We start from the raw sequence: 21,751 nt of genomic DNA on the forward strand, positions 1-21,751 counted from the left end.
GGTCTTTCGGCCATCCCCTACAGGCACCTGACACATCATGTACTTGCAAGAGCTTTCAGCTTCTGTTTCTTGATCTTCAGCACAGGATGGGTGAGGTGGGACTTCTTATCTGATATTTTCCTTAAAACAGCTGGGTTTTAGCAGTTGATTTGGTATTTGAGGAATGTGACCTGGTGAGGCTCAGATGCTAATGAGGGTCATCTATGGACATTCTCAAACAACAGTTGTAGTTCTCAAAGCTAGCACCCAGTTCTTTTCTGCAGGAAGAGCCCCGAAGACAAACTTTTCAACAGAAGGAAATTGTCGCATAATAAAAATAACTTTGGAGCAGGTTTGGCTCTCGTTTGCTGACGTAGAACAATTTAATGAGGCCACACCTCAGTTTCTACGTAGGTAAAATGGGAGGAACATAGGGTTGTTATGCTAGTGAATGAGAATGCATGTAAAGCAGTTAGTACAACGCCTGCAGTAAGATGGTAGCTATTATTAATTATTCAGCCTTTTACAAAAGGCAGACAAAATTTAAGGGCTAAAGATACTTTTAAAAGTGTGTAAGTTTGCATAAGCACATTAAGATCTGCATCATATGAAAGGTGCAGTCGCTGATGTCTTATTTAGTGCCACGAAGTCTGTCATAATGAACCATGGACTGACAGCAAATAACAAAAACGTCAAGGTTATCTGGTCAAACATGCTAATTTCACACGTGATAAGACAGAGTCCTAAATTGTTCTAATAACTTAGCAGGGAGAGGATTTAGTAAGATTTTCTAGATTCCCATTATCTTATAAAATAGATAAGAAGATAAAATGGGGAGACGGAGAAAGGTATGTGGTACTGGGCTTGTAGAGGTCTGACTTCTCTTCAACCACTGTGTGTGTGTGTGTGTGTGTGTGTGTGTGCGCGTGTGTGTGTTAGAGAGGGACTCTGTGTGTGCAGGTAACCGTGTGTGAGAGTATATGTACATGAGCAAGTGTGTGAGGGAGAGTGAGTGTGAATGTGAGTATGGGTGAGATTGATGGAAAAGAGGTTGTTGTGTATATAATTGTGTGTGTAATTCCTGTTTCTCTGAGATAAACCTTTAGTGCTTGTTAATTCCCCCACTTACTGGATTCTAAGAAGAAAAGTTGGGGGCAGAAAGAGTATTTGGTGCCTAACCCATTTAAATGGTCAAATTCATATATGCTTATTTGATTTTCTTTTCTAGCTTGTTCGTTTTGGTTTAAGTAACCAGCTCGTGGTTGCTTTTAAGGAAGAAAACATTGTTGCTTTTAAGTACCTATTTTTGAAAGGATATTCCGGCATAGATGAAGATAACTACAGTTGCAGTGTATATACTCAAGAGGATGCCTATGAGAGCATATTTTATGCTATTAATCAGGCAAGTTTTTATTGTGAATGACCTATAGTTTAAGAATATGTTGAGCCTGACCAGGCGGTGGCACAGTGGATAGAGTGACAGACTGGGATGCGGAAGATCCAGGTTCGAGACCCTGAGGTTGCCAGTTTCAGCGCAGGCTCATCTGGCTTGAGCAAAAAGCTCACCAGCTTGAACCCAAGGTCGCTGGCTCAAGCAAGGGGTTACTCGGTCTGCTGAAGGCCCACAGTCAAGGCACATATGAGAAAGCAATCAATGAACAACTAAGGTGTTGCAATGCGCAATGAAAAACTAATGATTGATGTCTCTCATCTCTCCGTTCCTGTCTGTCTGTCCCTGTCTATTATCCCTCACTCTGACTCTCTCTCTGTCTCTGTAAAAAAAAAAAAGTAAAAAAAAAAAAAAAAAAAAGAATATGTTGATATTTGATCTTGCTGTCTTAGCTAAAAAAGAAAATTATACTTATATCAAAATATTCTACTATAAACTTGCACAGTCTGCCAGGAAAAAAGGTTTATTGCTCTTTCTGTAGCTACATTTCCACACAGTAGATGTTGCATATTTAAATTTTTTTGTTAAGATTTACATTCTTGCCTGACCAGGCAGTGGCGCAATGGATAGAGCATCAGACTAGGATGCGGAGGACCCAGGTTCAAGACCCCAAGGTTGCCTGGGGTTGCCTTGAGCGCGGGCTCATCTGGTTTGAGCAAGGTTCACCAGCTTGGACCCAAGGTTGCTGGCTTGAGCAAGGGGTTACTCGCTCTGCTGAAGGCCCACGGTCAAGGCACATATGAGAAAGCAATCAATGAACAACTAAGGTGTCGCAACGAAAAACTAATGATTGATGCTTCTCACCTCTCTCCATTCCTGTCTGTTCCTATCTATCCCTCTCTCTGACTCTCTTTAAAAAAAGTTTTTTAAAAAATGATTTACATTCTTTATTTATCCCTTCACACCAAGTAGTTTTGGAGGATTATCCCAGATCAAATGACCAAGAGCAGATTTGTAATCTCAGAAGATCTGATGGCTGAGATACCAAATCTGAGATTCTAGGGTCTCAGTGTTGATGTCTCAGCATGAATAAGCCTAGCTGAGTCTGAGGAGTATGGAGTAGGATGTGATCGAGTTGTATCTAGGCAGGTATTGAGAAACCAGATTGTCAGGCTCGAAGAAAGCATTTAGGGGAGGGAAATTGTTACTCTTATTCTTTCTTTTTTATTCATTAATTCCTATATCCATCAATTCAGTGAATATTTGAGTACCTAGTATGTGCCAGGTACCCTTCTAGACATTGGGGATACAGCATGAATAAAAGACAAAACCCTGTCCTTGTAGAACGTAATTCTAGGGGAGAGAGCCAGACATGTGAGGTGAAATGGATAGGCTGCTGGCTCCCTGAAAACACCACCAAAACACCATGATAATAAAAACTGAGCTCACTGCTTACGCCAGTGACGGAGGTGCTGTCTCGACCACTCTCAGTCATGCCTAGGCAAAAGGGACACAGTCCAGGTTTAGATTCTGAATTCTGATTTAGGGGGGTGGTCTTTCAATGTGAGGGGAGCTTGATTAAAATTAGGTGAAGATCATGACATACCAATTTAGGATTGGTGGATATTGGTGGATAACTACAACCAGTAAGGATTGGGGGGGAGGGGTAGTTTCAAAGAATCTTAGGGTTATTAGACTACATCTTCAAATTAACTGTTTCAATGATTTTTTTTGGATGTTCCTGAAATACACAATATAGTTATCTGCAACTTTCAAATTTCTGGGCGAACTTTTCCTGGAGTAATAAAGTCACTTTGACAAAGATGGGGGCCGGGGAAGCCCTGCTAGTGCAGATCTGGAAATGGTGAGGTCATGTTAGTGTAAGCTACTAGAAGCCAGTGTAAATGTCCATGGAGGCGGAGGGTGTGGCAGTCTGGGCGGCAGTGGTGTGGCAGAGGCATTGCCGCCGCCATGGAGCACAGCGGGGGAGGAGACGGGACGGGAGAGCCTGGTGCCGCCTGTGTGCCGCTGACGGAGCTGTGCACTGTGCAGGGCACTGTCAGGGAAGGCCTCACCGAGGCGGTATTGTTCGTGTCAAGACCTGAAGCCCTGAGCCTAGTAGATAGAACACCCGGGGCTCTGGGCAGAGGGGACAGGGATGGCCACAGCAGGAGTATGCCTGGGGAACTCCAGGAACTGCCTGGAGGCCAGTGCGGCTTCAGGAGGTGGTTGTGGGGGGAGGGGTGGATCCAAAGGTCAGTAACCTGCTCTTAGGTCAGAGGGGAGGCAGGACCTGTGCGTTTGGCACCCAGTGAGGTGGGAGGCCTGTCAGCACACTCTCTGGTTAATTCCATGAGGTGATGTGTTTCTGCCTAACCTGAGATATCACCTTCTGCTACTTCACATTGGAGAGTTCTGTAGAGGGAGCTGATATGTATATACAATATAAACTAGCTATAATGTATTTCATGTGCTATAACTTCTGATGAAACTCTTGAGAGCTCATAAGTATTTTTATTTACCTGTTTTTAATAGTATCATCTGCTAAAGAATGTATCACTAGGGACCCTAGGTTATGGAGAAAATGAAGAGAATAGAATTGCCTTACAAGTCTGTAAGCAGCATTACAAGAAAGGGACCATGTTTTCTTCTAACAAGACACTGAATATTGACAGCGACATTGAAACAGGTAATAGGCCATTTCATTGTATGCCTTTATCATCTTCTGTGGTAAGAGCAAAACGCCCTCGTGTGCTGGCAAGTGGAACAACTTGAACTCTGACTGACTACTAGCCTATTTGAAGCTGTCCTTTTAATATTTGCCAACAAAACACCTTGGCTCAGTAAACTGCAGGTCTGTGGAACCAGAAATTTGTGAATCTCATAGGTACAACTCAAGTGTTGTTAGATTCTGGGGTAAATACCCACTGTTTCCTCTTTGTTTAGGTTTTTCCCTCCTCCGTGAGGGGAGGATTAGGCTTTTTTTGGGGGAAAAATGAGTCTGTACTTATTAAATGAAATAATGCAGGGGTTGGGAACCTATGGCTCGTGAGCCAGATGTGGCTCTTTTGATGGCTGAATCTGGCTCGCAGACAAATCTTTAATAAAAATGATAATAACATTAAAAATATAAAACATTCTCATGTATTACAATCCATTCATTTCCTACCGCCCATGTTCGTGGTTGCGGGTGGCTGAAGCCAATCACAGCTGTCCTCCAGGACAACACCTAATTTTTACTGGATAATGCATAACGTACATGGGTCCTTGTATGGCTCTCACGGAATTACATTTTAAAATATGTGGCGTTCATGGCTCTCTCAGCCAAAAAGGTTCCTGACCCCTGAAATAATGTATGTTGAAATGCTTTGTACTCTTTATTATTTGCAAAATATATGAATGCTCTTGTGATTAGCAGCTCATTTCCTCTTTTAGGATATGGGGGTCCTCGGGTTATGACAGTCTTGACTGCTGCGGACCAGTGCGGCTAGAAATTCCGGGTCTTGAGGGAGAACAGTACAGAATTAAGAAAATAGACTCATGGAATAAAGAGGATGGGACCAGGAGGCCTCTTCAATGCTGATGGCAATATCCGAGTGCCCCATAGCCCCAGTTTGCTTTATTATATAGCCATATGCAAACAAGGAAGTCCTTGATACAAAGTTACACATCAGAGGCAAAACCAAGAACTCTCCCAAGGCATAAACAGGAATCCCCCCACCATGCATAAGCAAAATCAACCAACATCTGAACAGAGAGTGAGAGGAAGGGCATGTAAATTGTTTCCAGCAACTTAAGCAAGCAAGTGGATTGGGTGCAAATACTCAGCATCATAGCCAATATGAAGGTGGTGGGGGGAGAACTTAACCTTTTGCTAAGCCTCGAATCTACAAAGGCTTTTTGCCACTTGCAGTCTACAACACTTGATATACGATGTTTCGAGTTTACAACGCTCACTCCCGTAAGAACTTAAAAAAATTGAGACATGTTTCGGCTTATGCCATTAGTGTCGTACTTACAGACTGCGTGGGCAAATTAGTTTGGTTGCGGGCAGCAGAAGAATACGCAGTAACATGGCATATGAGGGAGTTGGTATGCCCTGGTACACTTACCTACACCATTATGGACTGTTAAAAGCACAAGTGTTCCATTTGTGTTAGGATAGGGTGTGTTTCCACTTAGTACCAAAATTCGGGTTACGTCACTGTCGTAGGAACGGAACTGTGTCGTCACCCGAGGACCTGCTTGGCAAGAAGTTAACATCTAAACAAACTGAATTGTTTTTGTGCCATTCTGTTAAAAATTTTAAAGAACGCCTTATGCAAATGCAAAGTGTTTGACTTAAGGCGCTGGGGATTTTGTCATTCATTCAACAAACCTGTGGTATACACCTACCATGACCAAGGCACTCATTCTTTATATAGTCATGTGCTGCATAACTGTTCGGTCAATGATAGACTGCATATACCACCGTGGTCCCATAAGATCAAAGGGAGCTGAGAAATTCCCATTGCCTAGTGATATCATAATGCCATGCATTACATAAATACTTACCACTGTGTTACAGTTGCCGACAGTATTCAGTACAGTAACATGATACAGGTTTGTAGCCTAGAAGCTGTAAAGGGAACAGGATTTGTCACCCCAAAATATGTCTAATTGCCATAAGGGTTATTTTAGGCTGGTTAATGTAAGAAACAGCAAACATGGAAGAAGCTCTGATAACCAAGTAGAAGTTAACTTTGTAAAAGACATTTGCATTTGTAAGGGGCATCTCCACATATAAGGATGTCTCTGTAGCAGCAGTGTAGCTGTGACAGCAAGAGGGGGATGTTTTCCTGGGTCTCTGTATACAGCAGGTATACATGTTATTAACCTTTTGTTTTTCTCCTGTTAATCTGTGTTTTATCACAAGGATGTCTCAGCTAAGAACCCACAAGGGTTGAGGGGAAATTATTTTTATAGCCCATTGTCCTACAGAGCAATGGGCAATACCATATCCCGTCTAGGTTTGTGTAAGTGCACTGTTCACACAATGATGAAGTAACCTAGCACATTTCTCAGAATGTAACCCTGTGGTAATCTGTGCACAACTATACTGGGGTTGAGAAGATGAACCAGTCATAGCTCCTCGGGTAAGTAACAGTTCAGGAGTGGGGATCCTAGTAGCAGTTTCAATTTGGAGTGGTTTTATTAAAATGAGAGCATCACACCATTCCTGTGACCATATTCCCATGATCTGACTTTAAGGTGTCCTGGCAATACACTAGAACACCCCCATATGGCAGAGGTTCTGATTTCCGTGTCCACAGATGGCCTATTTAGACTCTGCATGAGGAAATGAGTCCTGTACTGCTGCCCGTGGGAGAAGCAGCTCCTAGCCAGCAGCGTCTGGGGCCCCAGGATGAGGCCTGCTGGGTAGTTGGCAGCCGGAAGCCAGGCCAGTGGGTTCACTCAGTCTCTCTCCCACGGCTGTCAGCTCTAGTCCTCTCTGTAGGCAGGTGCTCCTGTCACCCGATAGGTGGCGCTGGAAGCTTGTGCAGTGACCCTCTGTTTCAAAGCAGCTACTTGTCACTTATCCTTTTAAAAATGTGTGACTCAGTCAGATACATCATAGGACTATTTTCCAGTGATTCATATGTTGTTTTCTTTTATTGATTTTTCTCAAAAAATTGATTGAAGAAATCTGGCCAAAGTCAGCACTAGTGGCTAGGTAGGACCGGCAGTGCCAGAAAGCAGGATTTTTCCCCGGTCATTGGACAATGACCCTTGTTCATTTCTTTTTTATCAGAATATAAAATATTTTTAATTAGAGAGAAGTTAATTATTTAATTTGATTTTAAGAGAAACTACTTAAGTTAATTGTATTCTTTAACTTTTTAACTGGAACTTGTCAAAGAAAATGTTTTGATGTATCTATTCAAAAGGTATGAAGAATAGTCTTCAATACTTGATACTGGGTTTTAGTCTCTCTTTTCTTGGACACATTGGAGGGAGCCTGCAGACAGTACAAATAGGAATTGAGTTTGGCTTCAGTGATGTAGCCTGCTAGTTTGAATAGGTCACTTAGCAGAAGTGTTCTATTACCTATTTATGAATGTGCATTATCTTTCCTGTTAAGAGAATCATCTGCAGTGGGCTAAATGCAGAGGTCTGCTTGAATGCCCGCTTTCTCTGCAGGTCAACACTTAGTTACATGACTGTGCAGTTTGGGTTAAGGGTTTCCTTTAATTCGTGCCGCAGGCCTATCCTCCATTCCTGCCTCTAGACCTGTGGTTTTGCAGTTCAGCCTTACTTAGGGGAGTTATAAATCTTGCTTAAAATTTTTTTTTTAACATTTGGGTAGCTATCATTCTAATATAGTGTTTCATTTTCTGTAATACAGATTTTGAATTTTGTATGTTCTTCTTTCTTAGCATGAGGCATTATGATTATTTCATCATTATTCTCCTAGCCTTCGGGGAGAACATATGTAATCCACCCTCCATCTCTCTCTAAGAGGGTTGCTATTTCATTCACTAGACTATTCTGTTCTGTAAATACAATTTATTTGAGTGATGAATCAGCCTGCTACTCTAATATCAGTTAGTGCTGTTTGACATTTATGTTTGACTTCAAAAAGTTAAAAAGTCATCCTTTTAAAAAGTCACATCCTTTTGCATCCTTTGAAAAAGTCTCAGTTCTTAGGTTCTGAGGCCACCAGGCCTCATTAGCAGTGACTCTAGCAAAAAGTCAGCCAGACCATAGAGAGTTCTGAATGTGTATTTGATATAGTGTACCTCTAACAGTTACAATGCTTGACTAACCAAATAGACTTTTATAAGGCAAATTTAATATATAGAGTAAAATTAACTAATAAATGATATATTTCTCTAAATCTAAGATGCCATCATTTTTTTTGAGATATGCCTGTTTTAGAAATATTTAAAAGTTAAAAGATAAACATCTTAAAATGAATAAAATACAGGAGAAAAAGACCTAGGACAGTATCTGTACATAGATTTTGAACATGTTATTTCTTCCAGAATATAGTCATTTTAATTTAAAAGGTTTTTTGCCTGACCAGGTGGTGGCGCAGTGGATAGAGCATCAGACGGGGATGTGGAGGACCCAGGTTTGAGGTCGCTGGCTTGAGCGTGGGCTCACCAGCGTGAGCACGGGGTCGCTGGCTTGAGTGTAGGATCATAGACATGATCCCCATGGTCGCTGGCTTGAGCCTAAAGGTTGCTGGCTTGAGCAAAGGGTCACTCGCTCTGCTGTAGCCCCCTAGTCAAGGCACATATGAGGAAGCAATCAATGAACAACTAAGGAGACTAAGGAGTTGCAATGAAGAATCGATGCTTCTCATCTCTCTCCCTTCCTGTCTGTCTCTTGTCACCAAAAAAAAAAAAGGTGTTTTGTTTTCTTCTTTTCCTTCACCTAGAACAAGAATGTTAGAGGTATAAGGACCTTAAATATCATTAGTTTGGCCTCCATTTTGCAGTTGAGGAAACTGATTCTCAGTCAAGCTAGGTGACGAAGCCAAGGTCATTGTAATGACTTAGTGATGGCAGGTCTTTGCTACTCCAAGCCCAGCAACCTGGGCATTACCTGGTTGCTGTGAAAAACACAGCATGTCAGGCCCCACCCTGGAGCTACTGAATCCAGATTTGCATCATAATAAGATCCCCAAATGCTTTATATGCACATTAAACTTTGGAAGCACCGGTTCAGAGCGGTTCAGAGCTCTCCGGCTGAGGGTCTTTGACTTTGCACAGACCTCTCCTTCCCTGAGCACACCACTGTCCCTCACCACCCGCCCTGAGGGAGTGACCCAGCTTAGAGACTTCTGAACATCAGTATCACTCCCTCCCAAGCAGCTGCCTCCCTTCTCATCGGGACCCTCGCATCCATCATTACTCCATCACTAGACTCCTCCATACCTGTGCCCTGATGCAACAGCTGTGCTTCCTGGGGGAACTTGCCAGAGCAGAACATGCTCATCTTGTCTCCAGGTCTCTCCACTTGCATTCACCCCAGTGTTACAAAACAAACAAACGGACACCCCCAGAGGTGAGGCCACAAAGGCCACACCCCACTCCTTTCAGGTTCTGAGAAGTCAGGCCTCTTTTCTCTCACCCAAACTTACATTTCTGTCAGCCCTGGCTGGTTGACTCAGTGGTAGAGCGTCGGCCTGGCGTGCAGGAGGAGTCCCAGGTTCGGTTCCTGGCCAGGGCACACAGGAGAAGCGCCCATCTGCCTCTCCACCCCTCCCCCTCTCCTTCCTCTCTGTCTTTCTCTTCCCCTCCTACAGCCAAGGCTCCATTGGAGCAAAGTTGGCCCGGGCACTGAGGATGGCTCCACGGCCTCTGCCTCAGGCACTAGAATGGCTCTGGTTGCAACAGAGCGATGCCCCAGATGGGCAGAGCATCGCCTCCTGGTGGTCATGCCGGGTGGATCCTGGTCGGGCACATGTGGGTGTCTGTCTGACTGCCTCCCAGTTTCCAACTTTAGAAAAATACAAAAAACAAACAAACAAAAAAACAACTTACATTTCTGAGCTGAACTTCCCCCTGAGTTCCAGATTCTTGTCTTTGATGGGCTACCTGACAACCCCCTGTGGTTCTAACAGGGATTTCAAACATGCTGTTCCCAAAGCAGAACATTTCAAACCTTCTTGCTTCTCAGCCCCTGGCCCAACCTGTTTCTTAGTCTCCCCTGTCTCAGAAAACACCACCAGTGTTTTCACATCACGCTATAACATCACAGTTGCTTCTGCCCCAAACTTGAATTTGTTGGCTTCTTCATTCGCATTGTCACCGCTCTAGTCCAAGACACCATCATCTCTTGTTTAGACTGTTCTCCCCGTTTCGGGTCCTGACTCCTCCACCCCCTGCCCTGCCTCACAGCAGTCAGAAAGCTATTGTATGAATTGGGTCATATCACTCCCTGGTTTAAAGAACATGAATGGCTTCCCATTCTGCTTGGAATAAAACTCACAAGTCCCTACAGGAGCTGGCTACCCAAAGAGGCCACCCTATTTGCCTCTCCAAAGTCCCACGTCCCCGTTCCCATTTCCCTGTCCTAATGTCCTTGTTTTGTTGAACAAGCGAAGCTCTTTCTTGCCTGGGAGACATGTGGCTGGTTTTCTCTTCTCCCCGAGGTGTCCAGTTCTACATCCCCCGCACCTCAGAGCCCTTCCTTGGCCGCTTCTCCCAGGTTGGGCCATCTGCCCAGCTGTTCTCCGTCACTTCGCTCTGTCTTCGTGGCTCTTCTCACACTCTGAAATCATTGTGTGTGTTTTTTTCACTCTTGGTTTATCTTCCCCAATAGGATGTGAGCTCCACAAGGAACTTGTCTACCTTGTTCACTGCTTTACCTTCAGTGCCTGGCACAACGGCTGGCCTGGAAAAGCTTTCCGCAGATAGGTACTGAGTAGATGAGTGAGTCAGGTAGGGAACCTGGGTCTTTTGATGTTCTGAAATAGGTGCTCAGAGATCAGCCTCACTGGTGTCCTTACTAGTCAAGAGCTCAGGCTCTGGACCTGAACACACGAGGATTTAAATTCTGGTCTGCCACCAGCTAGCTGTGTGACCTTGAGGAAGCCTCTTGGCCTCTCTGTGCCTGGGTTTGTCCTCCTGTAAAATTACAGCAGTAGTAGCTATCTCACAAGGTGGCTTTGGGGATTGAACAGGATGATGCATTAAATATGATGCATTAAATGAGCGAACATATGAAGCCCCTAGCACAGTGCCTGGTGCAGCATAAGTGCCGGATAGTTTTGCTATTTTTATCATCATCAGCCTTTTTCTATAGAGAACAGTTTTTTTGGTTAACTTCCCTCTCCATATTAATCAAGATCCAGTCAAGAAAACCAATGTTGAATCATTTCTTGATGCTGTCTTTTCGCCAAAAACAGCAAGGCACCCCTCTGACACCTGCCTTTCTTAAATATTGCACCTGTTGAGTTGTCCATTCAGCTCATGTCCTTGTTTTCAGCCCAGGAAAACCAATTTTCACAAAATGTGTGTCTAATATAATGGGACATATTTGGCAGTGGGTTAACCACACAACCTAGTATGCTCTTGCTCGCAAGGATCTTATCCTAGTTGATGGGATAGATAAGCAAATAGAGAGTTGTGATTGTGGGAGAAGACTATTAAAGAATTAGCTACTGAGTCCACCAAGACTGCAGACGCTACTGAGAGCCAGGCCCCAGCGTTTCCCCTGTAAAGGCCGCCAGAGCCCGAGTGAGCTGGGCAGGCTGACCTCAGGGCAGGCCTGGCTGAGAGGGCTGTGTGACCTGAGGAGCCTTTCCCAGCGCCAGACCTCCCCGGCTCCTTCCAGGGGGCTGGGCTGCACTCTGACGAGGCAGATTTTTAGATGAGGCTCTTGGAATCATTCTTTTGTAGTTTATAGCCCATAATTTGTTTTTATTTGAAAACAACCTAAGTTCCTGTCCTTTCTCTTTATTTTTTATTTTGAAAAAGTATCAGATGACACAGAAAAGTTGCAAAACAGTACAGTGTTTTTCCTTGTCTACCTTTCATCTAGATTTCCCAAATGCTAACATTTTGCCATGTTTGTTTTATCATTCTTCTTCCCTTTTTTATTGACTTTAGAGGGAGAAGAGGGGTGGGGCGGGGGAGAACATCCATCTGTTTTCTGTATGTGCCCTGACCAGGGATCGAGCCAGCAACCTTTGTGTATCGAGACAATGCTCTAACCATCATTCTTTCTATGTTGAAATATTCCTCCTGAAATGTATGAAAATAAGCGGCTGACATGATGTCTCTGTCTGTAAATACTCCAGTGTGCATTTCCCAAGAAGGTCTCCGCATGACCACTGCACAGTGCTCAAAGGCACGAAGGAACAATGGTACAGAAGATTATCTACAATCCCTCTCACCTTGCCTCAATTGTGCTAATGCTCTCGTAGCAAAAGAAAGGCCCCCTCCCTCCCAGCCTCCTTGGTCCAGGATCACATATTGCATTTAGTCATCATGCCTCTTTAGCCTTCTTTCATATGGAGCAAAATAGTTCTTTGGTGGTTTTTTTTGTTTGTTTTTTTTTGTTTGTTTGTTTGTTTTTTACTTGTATGACCTTGACGTTTTTAAAGAGTAAAATGTCCCTCGCTTTTTTTGTTTGTTTGTTTGTTTCTTTATGATGAGATTGGGGTTATGCATTTTGGCAGGAATGCTACACAAGCAGTCCTTTATTTCAGGAGGCAGATAATGTCACTTTATCTCCTTACTGGTCATGTTAACTTTTCATTTCTTGGGCAGGGTGTTGCTATCTGCCAGCTTCTGCACTGCAAACTTACTGGTCTTCCTGTTTTAATTAATATGTATTCTGTGGGGAGATACTTTGGATGTGTGCCTGCTTCTCATCACACTTTGGCCGGCTGGTTTTAGCCTCTGATTCTTGCCTGAAACAATTGTTCTTCATTGGCCTAGACTGTGTTTACTTAGACCTCCAGGCCCTGGCCAGGGACCCTCAGGACTGGAAGAACTCATCCTTCTTCAGACTGGAATTCTATAGGTAAATACATTTTTAACATTTTCCAGCAGACAGAGATGAGGAAAGGAATGTTAAGTCGATGGTAAGACTCCGACCATTTATACTTTCTAATGTTTTCTATTCAGGCTCTTGCAAATTAAGATCTCCTTCCCGCTCAAAGGCATTGACCTGCAGACCATTCTTTCCCAAGAGTTACCCGACTGTTACGTCTTTCAAAACACGGCAAGTATCGTATTTTCGAAGCCACTTCTCGTTATTTTTCTCTCCTCCTTCTGTAGATGGAGAGTGTAAAACACACCCGACAATTGCTGTGTTAGATGTCGTTGTATTTAAAACCGTTTAATGACTGTTTCATAGCATTGTGGAGCCAGAGTGGAAATGAAGCAAGCAAGCCCTTTCCAACTATTTAAAAACTAAATTTCTGGGTTGAATAGATAAGTTTTCAAAATTGACTTAGACCTTTTACTCTTCTAATACATTTTTTAAAAAGTTTATGATGAGTGTTTTAAGTATCTGTAACACTTTTCCCACTTGCAAAGGAAGGTCTTTGCAAATGTAGCAAATGCTCTCGAACCTCCAGGCAGAAATGGCCCCCTCAGTCTGAAGGCTGATCCGCAAAGGATAGGTGGTTGCTGCTTTTATTTGGGAGGAGGTGTGTGCAGTAGAAGAGACCCGCACCTTTGTGGGGGAGTAGCCTGTCTTCTCCCTTTCGTGGAATTCCACGCCCTTCCTTCCTCTCTCCCTCCCTTCTTTCCTGCCTTCCCTCCTTCTCTCCATCATGTTTATGGCAGAGCAAAACTGGATACAGAGCTGAAAGGTATTTGTAATTGTCTTTTAGCAGCTCAGAAGAGTGCTTTGCCCGACAGTCACTAACAAGTCCCTACTACACACCAGAAGCTGCCATGTTCTGGAGGCACAGTGGAAGCTTACAGCTTTGTGGAAGAGACAGGCAGAAAAGTAACTATAAATTGTGACTTGTGGCAAGGAAGACTGTCTCTAGTGGAGAAAAGCATGATTAACTGCCCTGCAGTGACCCACACATCACAAAACACATCGCAAAATTAAAAAAAAAAAAAAAACTCAAAACAGAAGGAGAACTTGAGAGCTGTCAGTGTAGGTGATCTATGATTAAATCCACAAGCACTGGGGTATCTCTGAACACACGCCACGCTCTATGTAACACCCGTGGTTCCTGATCCGGTTAGGTTAGTTCAAAACTAGATTCAAGAATATCACTATGACCAAACCAGAGGCTCAAGAATTCAACCTGCAGGCCTCTACGCCTATAAGCTATGACTGACCCCCACCCACCCTGCACAGGAGGGCTTTCCCCCAGGAAAGCCCCTACAATACTTCCCTCATAGCCTATTTCATGCACAGATGTTAAGTGCTTGAGATGTCATGTGGGAGATGGGGCATTTGGCAGTTTCTAATTCAGCCCGGAGCTGTGAAGCAGTCTTGGCCATCGCTGAACCCTTTCTCTATAGCACTTGAGGCAAACAGAAAAATAATCTTCAACCGAGTAAAAGCCTAGAACTTCACACCCAAAGGACTAAATTGAAGCAAATGCTTTTCAGTTCTGCTCAATGTGATCTATGAGGTTGCTAGGCTCTCTTGTCAAAGATTAGTGAATCTCAGGTTTGTTCCTGTTTTGCTTTGGGATGTCTATGAACTTGCCTGTGGGTCTAATAGAACTTCCTACATTCAGCCTTTGGACCATATTTTTTCATTAATGAAAGTTGTGAAGAAATCATGTGATGAAGCCATTTTTATTAGTTCAAATTTTGGATCAGCGTTCCATTAAAATTTCAAGCAGAGTCGAGCCAACAAGTCATACCTTCTGCTCTCTGTACCTTTATGTCTCCAGATTACCTTCGACAACAAAGCTCACAGTGGCAAAATCAAAATCTATATTGACAGCGATGCTAACATTGAAGAATGTAAAGACTTGAATGTATCTGGATCTGGTACGTATGGTATATGCTTGCCCTTGGTGGACGGTGAATGATTTTTGGTATTTATTTTGGGATTCAGCTGTTTAAATGGTTGATTTGGATGGTGATAGGAAGAAAGGGCTCCAGAAACCCTTCTTGAGCATTGGATTCTGTAAGCACAGCCAAAAGCTTTCCATTTCTGTTCAACTCAGCAAATAGTTATGAACACCTTTTAGGAGAACCAGCATGCCCCGTGGCAGCCAGACTGCCTGTGTTTGGGTCTTGGTTCTGTGTATGATGCCTGTGATCTTGGACAAATTATTTAACCTCTCTGTGTCTCCATATTTTTCTCTTCAAAATGATGGCAGTAGTAGTGCTTACCTTCCAATATATTGTGTATTCAGTGAGTTAGAATGTAAAGCAAAGCATTGAGCACAAGAGTTGGCAGTAAGAGTGATTGCCAAGCTCCCTGGAAAAGAAAGAGAGCGCCTCAGTGAGGGAGCCAGGCATGCTTACACAGTCTCTAATGTGTCATGGGTAGCAGTCAGGCTGGAGGTACAACGGTGTGAGGGTAGAGAAAGCAAAAGCTAATTTTGATTGGAGCAAAGTAAGAAGTAAAATCTAGCAATGTTTCTTAGAGATGGTGTGCTTTGATCTGAGCCTTTGACAATGGAGAGAGATCCAGGCCTTCAGAGCCCAGAGAGCAGCCTGTACAAGCACTGGGCCCCTTGCAGTCATGACTCAGAAAACATCTGTGACCCACAGTTTAAACTGGGCTGCACAGAGCCTGTTCTCCCCGGGGGTTTTTGGGTGATGCTGATGATGGGTGGTCAGTATTTTTTAATGTATAAGTTTTAACTGGATTTACCTTTGACCAGATTATCAGAACAAAGTAAAATATAAAATACTTGTGTTTCCTAACTAGGTTAGGTTCGTTTAAAACTAGATTTGGTTTGTGGCCTGTTGCCTCAGTTATATCCCCTGATGATTTTGAACTTTTGGCTTTGAAGTTCCAGTAACTGGCTTAAGCCTCTGATTAGAATATATGATTTTAGTTTCTGTTAAACAGTGATTACTACTTCCGCAGACACACTCTCTTCCACAGAAATGCACAGACTAGATGCATAAGTCCAAGTATAGGTTGCAGCTATTTTAAGCAAAAAAAGCTAACCTTTGTTGCATATGCAATATGGTTTGGAATAGTCATTATGAATAGGTTAGTCAGTCAAACAGAAGAAAGGAGGTCTGGCTCCCTCCTGTGGCCAGTGAGGGTAAACACTAATATTTTTCTAGGCTTCCAGAGCTGTGTCTGAAGAAACCAGATTCTGTCACTAGGAAAATATGAATTTAAAATAAAAGGATGTGATGTGAAAACCTTTAAAAGCTGAAGTTTGGAAACTACCTTAGGAAATGCAGCCTCCCCCTTCCCCGGCCTCTCACCATCTGGTGGACTGGTTGTCCTAGTTTGGGGGAAGTGGAGAGACAGAAAGCAGGACCAGGGCAAGGCTAACATCTCTTGGGAACCTTGATCTATTTCCAAAAAGTTCTGAGTTTATCCACATTCATATACTTACGTGATGTGTCTTTCTCCCTCCTACCATTAACATTGCCTGTGTTATTTCAAGGTGAAATGTGAGAGAATGTCCATTTTCACATCCAGATCAAATGTTGCTTCCTTTGACTTCTAACTTGAACTTGCTTTTATGAATGTAGCCATTTGGGCATGAGGGACTAGAGGAGGTAGTCGTGGGCAGGACTCCCCATTGGTGCGTGACATAGTGGGAGTCACAGGCAGAGGGAGTTTGGTAAGTGTGGAGCCCTGGGTGGAGCCGCAGGGCGGGCAGTGGTGGTGTGTGTGTGGTTCTGGACCTCAGGAGGGGCTGGGGCGTGAAAGAGCTCCCTGCCAGGCTGGCAGGGGCGCCTCTGGACTGGTTTACAAACCCCGGTTTGGGAAATGTTCCCATAAGGGTAACAGAATTTCAGTAGAGTAAGAAAACAATTACAATGTTCATAAAATACTTTTTTATAGCACACCAAAGTAGTCTTCTTAATAAAGCAAATGAAAACAATACAATACTAGTTTCTGTGTTAGGAGGGATGGTTTATTTTTCTAGATCTGGGCCTCAGTTTTCCCACTACAAGCAAGCTCAGAGAGGTACTAGAGTTATATGTTAGAAAGGAAGGTACTAGATGCTGTGCCTGCATTTTCTAAGAGTTTCTGTCCCGTTTCCTCAAACACTCTGCTTCATTCCATGGATCCAAAAGAAGGTCTTGGATTCTGGTCGAGTTAAGTTGCTCTCTTCCCTACCCGTCGATGATACCTGGAGGTAACTTAACTTCTGGAATACAAACTGGCTGAAGTCAGCGTCAGCGCTCGGTGCTGGCGTGGTTCTACCAAGCACTCGGATGGATTGTTTTACCTGGTTTCCCGACAGCCCGTGAAGCAAACACGGTCGCTCCCCCATTCTGTAGCGGGGGCGTCTGCAGCTTAGCGAGGCTAAGCCATTCCCTCGGTGACCCACACGGACGGCTGGCTGTGGCTGTCACCCCCGGGGTGAGCGGCTTACCGTCAGACACCATGCCATTGTCGCTCGTGCCCTTGTTCTTAATAATCTGTGGACACTCCGACCTTTCTCTCAAGCGCCGTCTCTGCAGAGGTGTCGCTGAGGAGCACTCGCTTTATGTTTTATTTTTTTAAATATTTATTTTATTGATTTTAGAGAGAGGAAAGGAGAGAGCAAGAGAGAGAGACAAGAGTATCTATCTGTTCCATGTGTGCCCTGACCGGGGATCGAATTGGCAACCTTTGAGCTTCTCGAAGAAGCTCCATCCATTTAGCTATCCAGCCAGGGCAGAGAGCACCGCTTCAGACCCCTGGGAAGGCTCCCTGTCCCCAGGCCTGTCTCCTTCTTCTCTGGTCTTTTTCTCCAGCTCGATCCTGAGTTTCTTGTTCTAATTCTCAAGCATCACTGCCCTCCCCCAGCCCGCATTTCTCTGTGTGGTCTCTCGAGTGGCTGTGTCCACGGCCACAGCTTTAGCTGCCAGAGTCATCCTCTCTTGTCATGAACATCCAGACTGAGCTCAGTTTACTGAAGACACAAAACCAGGAGTCATGCCTGGTTGGGCCTTCTTCCTTGTTTAAGAATGTATCATTTGAACGTCTTTTTTGACTGCCACCTTGTTCAGAAATTATTCTCGAGTGAGGTGTGTTTAACATTTGGATCCTGTGTTTGTTCCCCAGTTCAGAAAAGTGCTCAGTATGTACTGGTGTTTGATGCATTCGTCATTGTGATCTGCTTGGCCTCTCTGATTCTGTGCACGAGATCCATTATCCTTGCTCTACGTTTGCGAAAGGTGAGTGTGTGTTCATGTGTCCTCCCTCCCCCCTTGGCCTCCGCCCTCAGTTTGCTCAGTCGGTGGACCCTGATATTGGCTGATCCTACCCTTTCTGGAGCCCTTGCCTGAATTCCATTCCTTTGAGTGGTTGTGCCTTTTAAGGATTAATCAACCTGGGGAGTGTAGGGTGAGTAAAAGCTCCCAGCATGCCAGGTGGGATCAGATCATGGTCCTGCTTTAAACTGAGCTAATAAGCATAGGTGCAGAATGTGAACTCTCAAGTTTTTGAATCTTTCCAGAATAAATGAGACCCTTTGAATTCAGGAGTAATCTTCAGAACAGAATAATAGCGCATGTGGGTTTTATGTGTTGTCTTCAAATTAGAGTTCATTTTGACAGGTAAGCACGATAAATGGGTTATAATGAACCATAAAATACTTCATTTTATTTTTTAAATAGTTTTAAAATTCTCTTCCGAGTTTCATTTTCACCTTTTCACTCTCAGGGCTCTTGTGAGAGCTCCCCACACAAATTCCTCTGGTTTGTGACCTGTGTGGAAATGGTGTCCCCAGGCTGGGGACATCAGAACACCATTTGCAGAGCAAGAAAACAGTCTCCTTTCCATTTTTTTTTTTTTTTGCATTCTTAACCCTTGTTAATTTATTTTGTAAATACTCACTTCTTTTACTGTCCTCCCTGCCCTCCCCCTCACCAAGTCCCCTGATCCTCTGATCCCGGTCGGGGTCCTGGTTCTGTAGAGCAGGTGGCGGGCACTGGGAGCACACATTCTGGGGCTCGGACACCTGGACTCATGTCCTGGCTTACCCTCTCATGCCTCGATTCTCGGGATCTCCCCTCTGCACAATCAAACTAGTCATGCCTAGTTCAGAGGCTGTTTTCAATGAGTTGATAACATGAAAAATATTTGGAATTAGAGCATAAGCATATAATGTCTGACTTCGCTTGGTAGGCGCTGGAATGCTTAAGTCTAGCCAGTTAGGTTATGTGGGCAAGTGGGGGCTGTCGTCTCCAGCCTCCAGCCGGGTCGATGGCGCGGACGAGGTAATGCCGTCGTTTCACAGCGGGAGCACTGCTTTGCACTTGTGCTGTCCTTCCAGAGGGCAGCGTGGTTGGTAAGACATGCTTTTTAAAATGTTCACTGCAGAGATTTCTAAATTTCTTCCTGGAAAAGTATAAGCGACATGTGTGTAGTGCTGACCAATGGGAGTTCATCAACGGATGGTATGTCCTGGTGACTATCAGCGACCTGATGACAATAATTGGATCCATCCTAAAGATGGAAATTCAAGTAAAGGTGAGGGGCAGCCCATTTTAAGGATTGTTCTTTCTATCTCTCTGGATGACTTCACGTCCTTTAAGACATAAAATCCTGTGGAGATTGGTTTGATTCTCATGCTTTTTCCTTTCTCACACACATATATTTGAAGCCTCCCCTGTGACCTGATTCCTCATGCAGAGAAATGATGTTCTGTGAAAGACGACACCCCTAAGAACATCCCCAGGGAACTTGGCAACATTTTGAGAACAGGAACTGAAATTTGGCGGGTTTCATCCTTTTTCTTCCTGTCTCCTCTCCTCCCCTCCCCTCCCCTCCCCTCCCCTCCCCTCCCCTCCCCTCCCCTCCCCTCCCCTCCCCTCCCCTGCCCTGCTCTCCCCTCCCCTCCCCTGCCCTCCCTCCGCTCCCCTCCCCTGCCCTCCCCTCCCTTCCTCTCCCCTGCCCTCCCTCCCCTGCCCTCCCCTCCCCTCCCCTCCTGTCCTCTCCCCTGTCCACCTTCTGCCACATCCATCAGATCCATCCACCCGGCGGTCAGAGGAGTGTTTCTGGAAGTGTCCATCTTGCTGTTATAGTCTTTTCTCATGAGAACCTTGTTGGGTGAAGTGGCCTTCAGAGTCCTCATCGTTCAGCTGTGCCTCCTGCTCCTGTCCTGGCACCCCTGCTCCGTCCATACTGTCTCTCTGGGACATCTTCCTGGCTCTTAGCATTGGGCCTCGTTCAGCCTTTTGTGCGCTTACCTGCAGTGCTCTCCCCTAGCCGATCCTCCAGGCCCAGCTCTGCGCTGGGGTCACGCCCATACGAAACCCTTTGTGACCAGCTGGGTGCCGTGTTTCTTACTGGACTTAGCATATTATATTAAATTCGTGTTTGTGTGTTTGTCTTCTCAGTTCTGGAAATCCTCAAGAGCAGGAACTGTGTTGGCCTATCATGTTTGAGCTTTCTTTCAAAAGTAGCTAGCCAGTGTTTCATATACACTGCTCACAAAAATGAGGGAATCAGGGAATGTGCAGATACTCCAGCACTTTCAGACTTTTGTACAGTGCGTTTTCACCAATGAAATAAAAGTTGGTTTTGCATCTCATTTACATAATCAAACTTTCTTTGACTTGTTTTTCTGATGTTCTTGTTTAATAAAAAAATGTTTCTTTTTTTATCATTTCATATTCATTTTGAAATATCCCCTAATTTTTGTGAGTAGTATATAACAAACACCATTAGTTTATATTCTTTAATGTCTAGATAAATGCATTTTCTATTCAAGGATATTATTTGAACAAAAAAAATCAATTCTGTCAGTTGAAATACTAAAAAGAAGTGGAACACATTTGGAACTCTGCTTTCTATTGTTCTCTTCTTCAGTTCTCTTCTGCCCTGGACAGATAGGTTGGTTAGAGCATTGTCCCAAAGCTCAGGGATTGCTGGTTCAATCCCCGGTCAGGGCACAAACAGGAACAGATGAATGTTCCTGTCTCTCTCTCCCCTCCTCTCTCACTAAAATCAATTCAAAACAAAACAAAAAAACCCCTTAGTATCTCCTATGAAGAGGCAGGCACCCGTGCCTTTTCCAGTCAATTTAAAGTGAGATTAATAAGCTGAGCAAAGCTTATTAATATTTACTAATTATTAGTAATTAATATTTACCAATATCTCTTTTTGTCCATTCCTTAGAATCTCACAAATTACGATCTGTGCAGCATTTTGCTTGGAACATCCACACTCCTTGTCTGGGTTGGAGTCATCAGATACCTGGGTTACTTCCAAAAATACAATGTAAGGATGTGGCGCTGGGGTTGAGGTGGATTTCTTCTTTGGGTCCTAGTAAATTCCTCTTTAAATTCCCCCCATTCTGTTGATGTTTATTTTTTCAGGTGCTCATTTTAACAATGCAAGCTTCCCTGCCCAAAGTTCTCCGCTTCTGCGCCTGTGCTGGGATGATGTACCTGGGTTACACCTTCTGTGGCTGGGTCGTCCTAGGCCCCTATCATAATAAGGTGAGTAGCACCGGTTCTTCCTGTGGCAGATTAGGCACTCGAGACCCTGCAGAGTGGGTTTCCAGCACTTACCCTTCTGCTCACTCTCCCCCAGCATGTTCCCTTGATATCAGTAAGTCCGATCTCCGGGTCGGTTTCCTTTTCCCTTTCCTTTTCCTTTCAGGATGTGGAAACTATGGAGAGAGACTAGAGAGCACATTACATAGTTGTCTGGGCTTATGGGTCACATATCAACCCAGCCGATCATCAAATAAGAAATTGGACATGAGATCACTGTAATAAAAGTGAAAATAGAAAGAGGGAAATAATGATAAAATCTTTCTAA

At 44.1% G+C, this 21,751-nt stretch overlaps 1 protein-coding gene across 1 annotated transcript in view; it reads left to right on the forward strand.

Annotated features, from left to right (window-relative positions):
- The window catches only part of MCOLN2 (mucolipin TRP cation channel 2), a 61,052-nt gene that overhangs the window by 27,288 nt on the left and 12,013 nt on the right, over window positions 1–21,751 (forward strand). Inside the window, exons 3-11 of the mRNA XM_066268767.1 lie at window positions 1,208–1,381; window positions 3,905–4,058; window positions 12,805–12,889; window positions 12,994–13,090; window positions 14,736–14,835; window positions 18,044–18,156; window positions 19,304–19,453; window positions 21,104–21,205; window positions 21,304–21,426. Coding sequence (XP_066124864.1) covers window positions 1,208–1,381; window positions 3,905–4,058; window positions 12,805–12,889; window positions 12,994–13,090; window positions 14,736–14,835; window positions 18,044–18,156; window positions 19,304–19,453; window positions 21,104–21,205; window positions 21,304–21,426 — 1,098 coding nt within the window. The remainder of the gene's footprint in view (window positions 1–1,207; window positions 1,382–3,904; window positions 4,059–12,804; window positions 12,890–12,993; window positions 13,091–14,735; window positions 14,836–18,043; window positions 18,157–19,303; window positions 19,454–21,103; window positions 21,206–21,303; window positions 21,427–21,751) is intronic.

Source organism: Saccopteryx bilineata, chromosome 3 (genome assembly GCF_036850765.1).
Source record: "Saccopteryx bilineata isolate mSacBil1 chromosome 3, mSacBil1_pri_phased_curated, whole genome shotgun sequence".
In the NCBI taxonomy this organism is placed as follows: Eukaryota; Metazoa; Chordata; class Mammalia; order Chiroptera; family Emballonuridae; genus Saccopteryx; species Saccopteryx bilineata.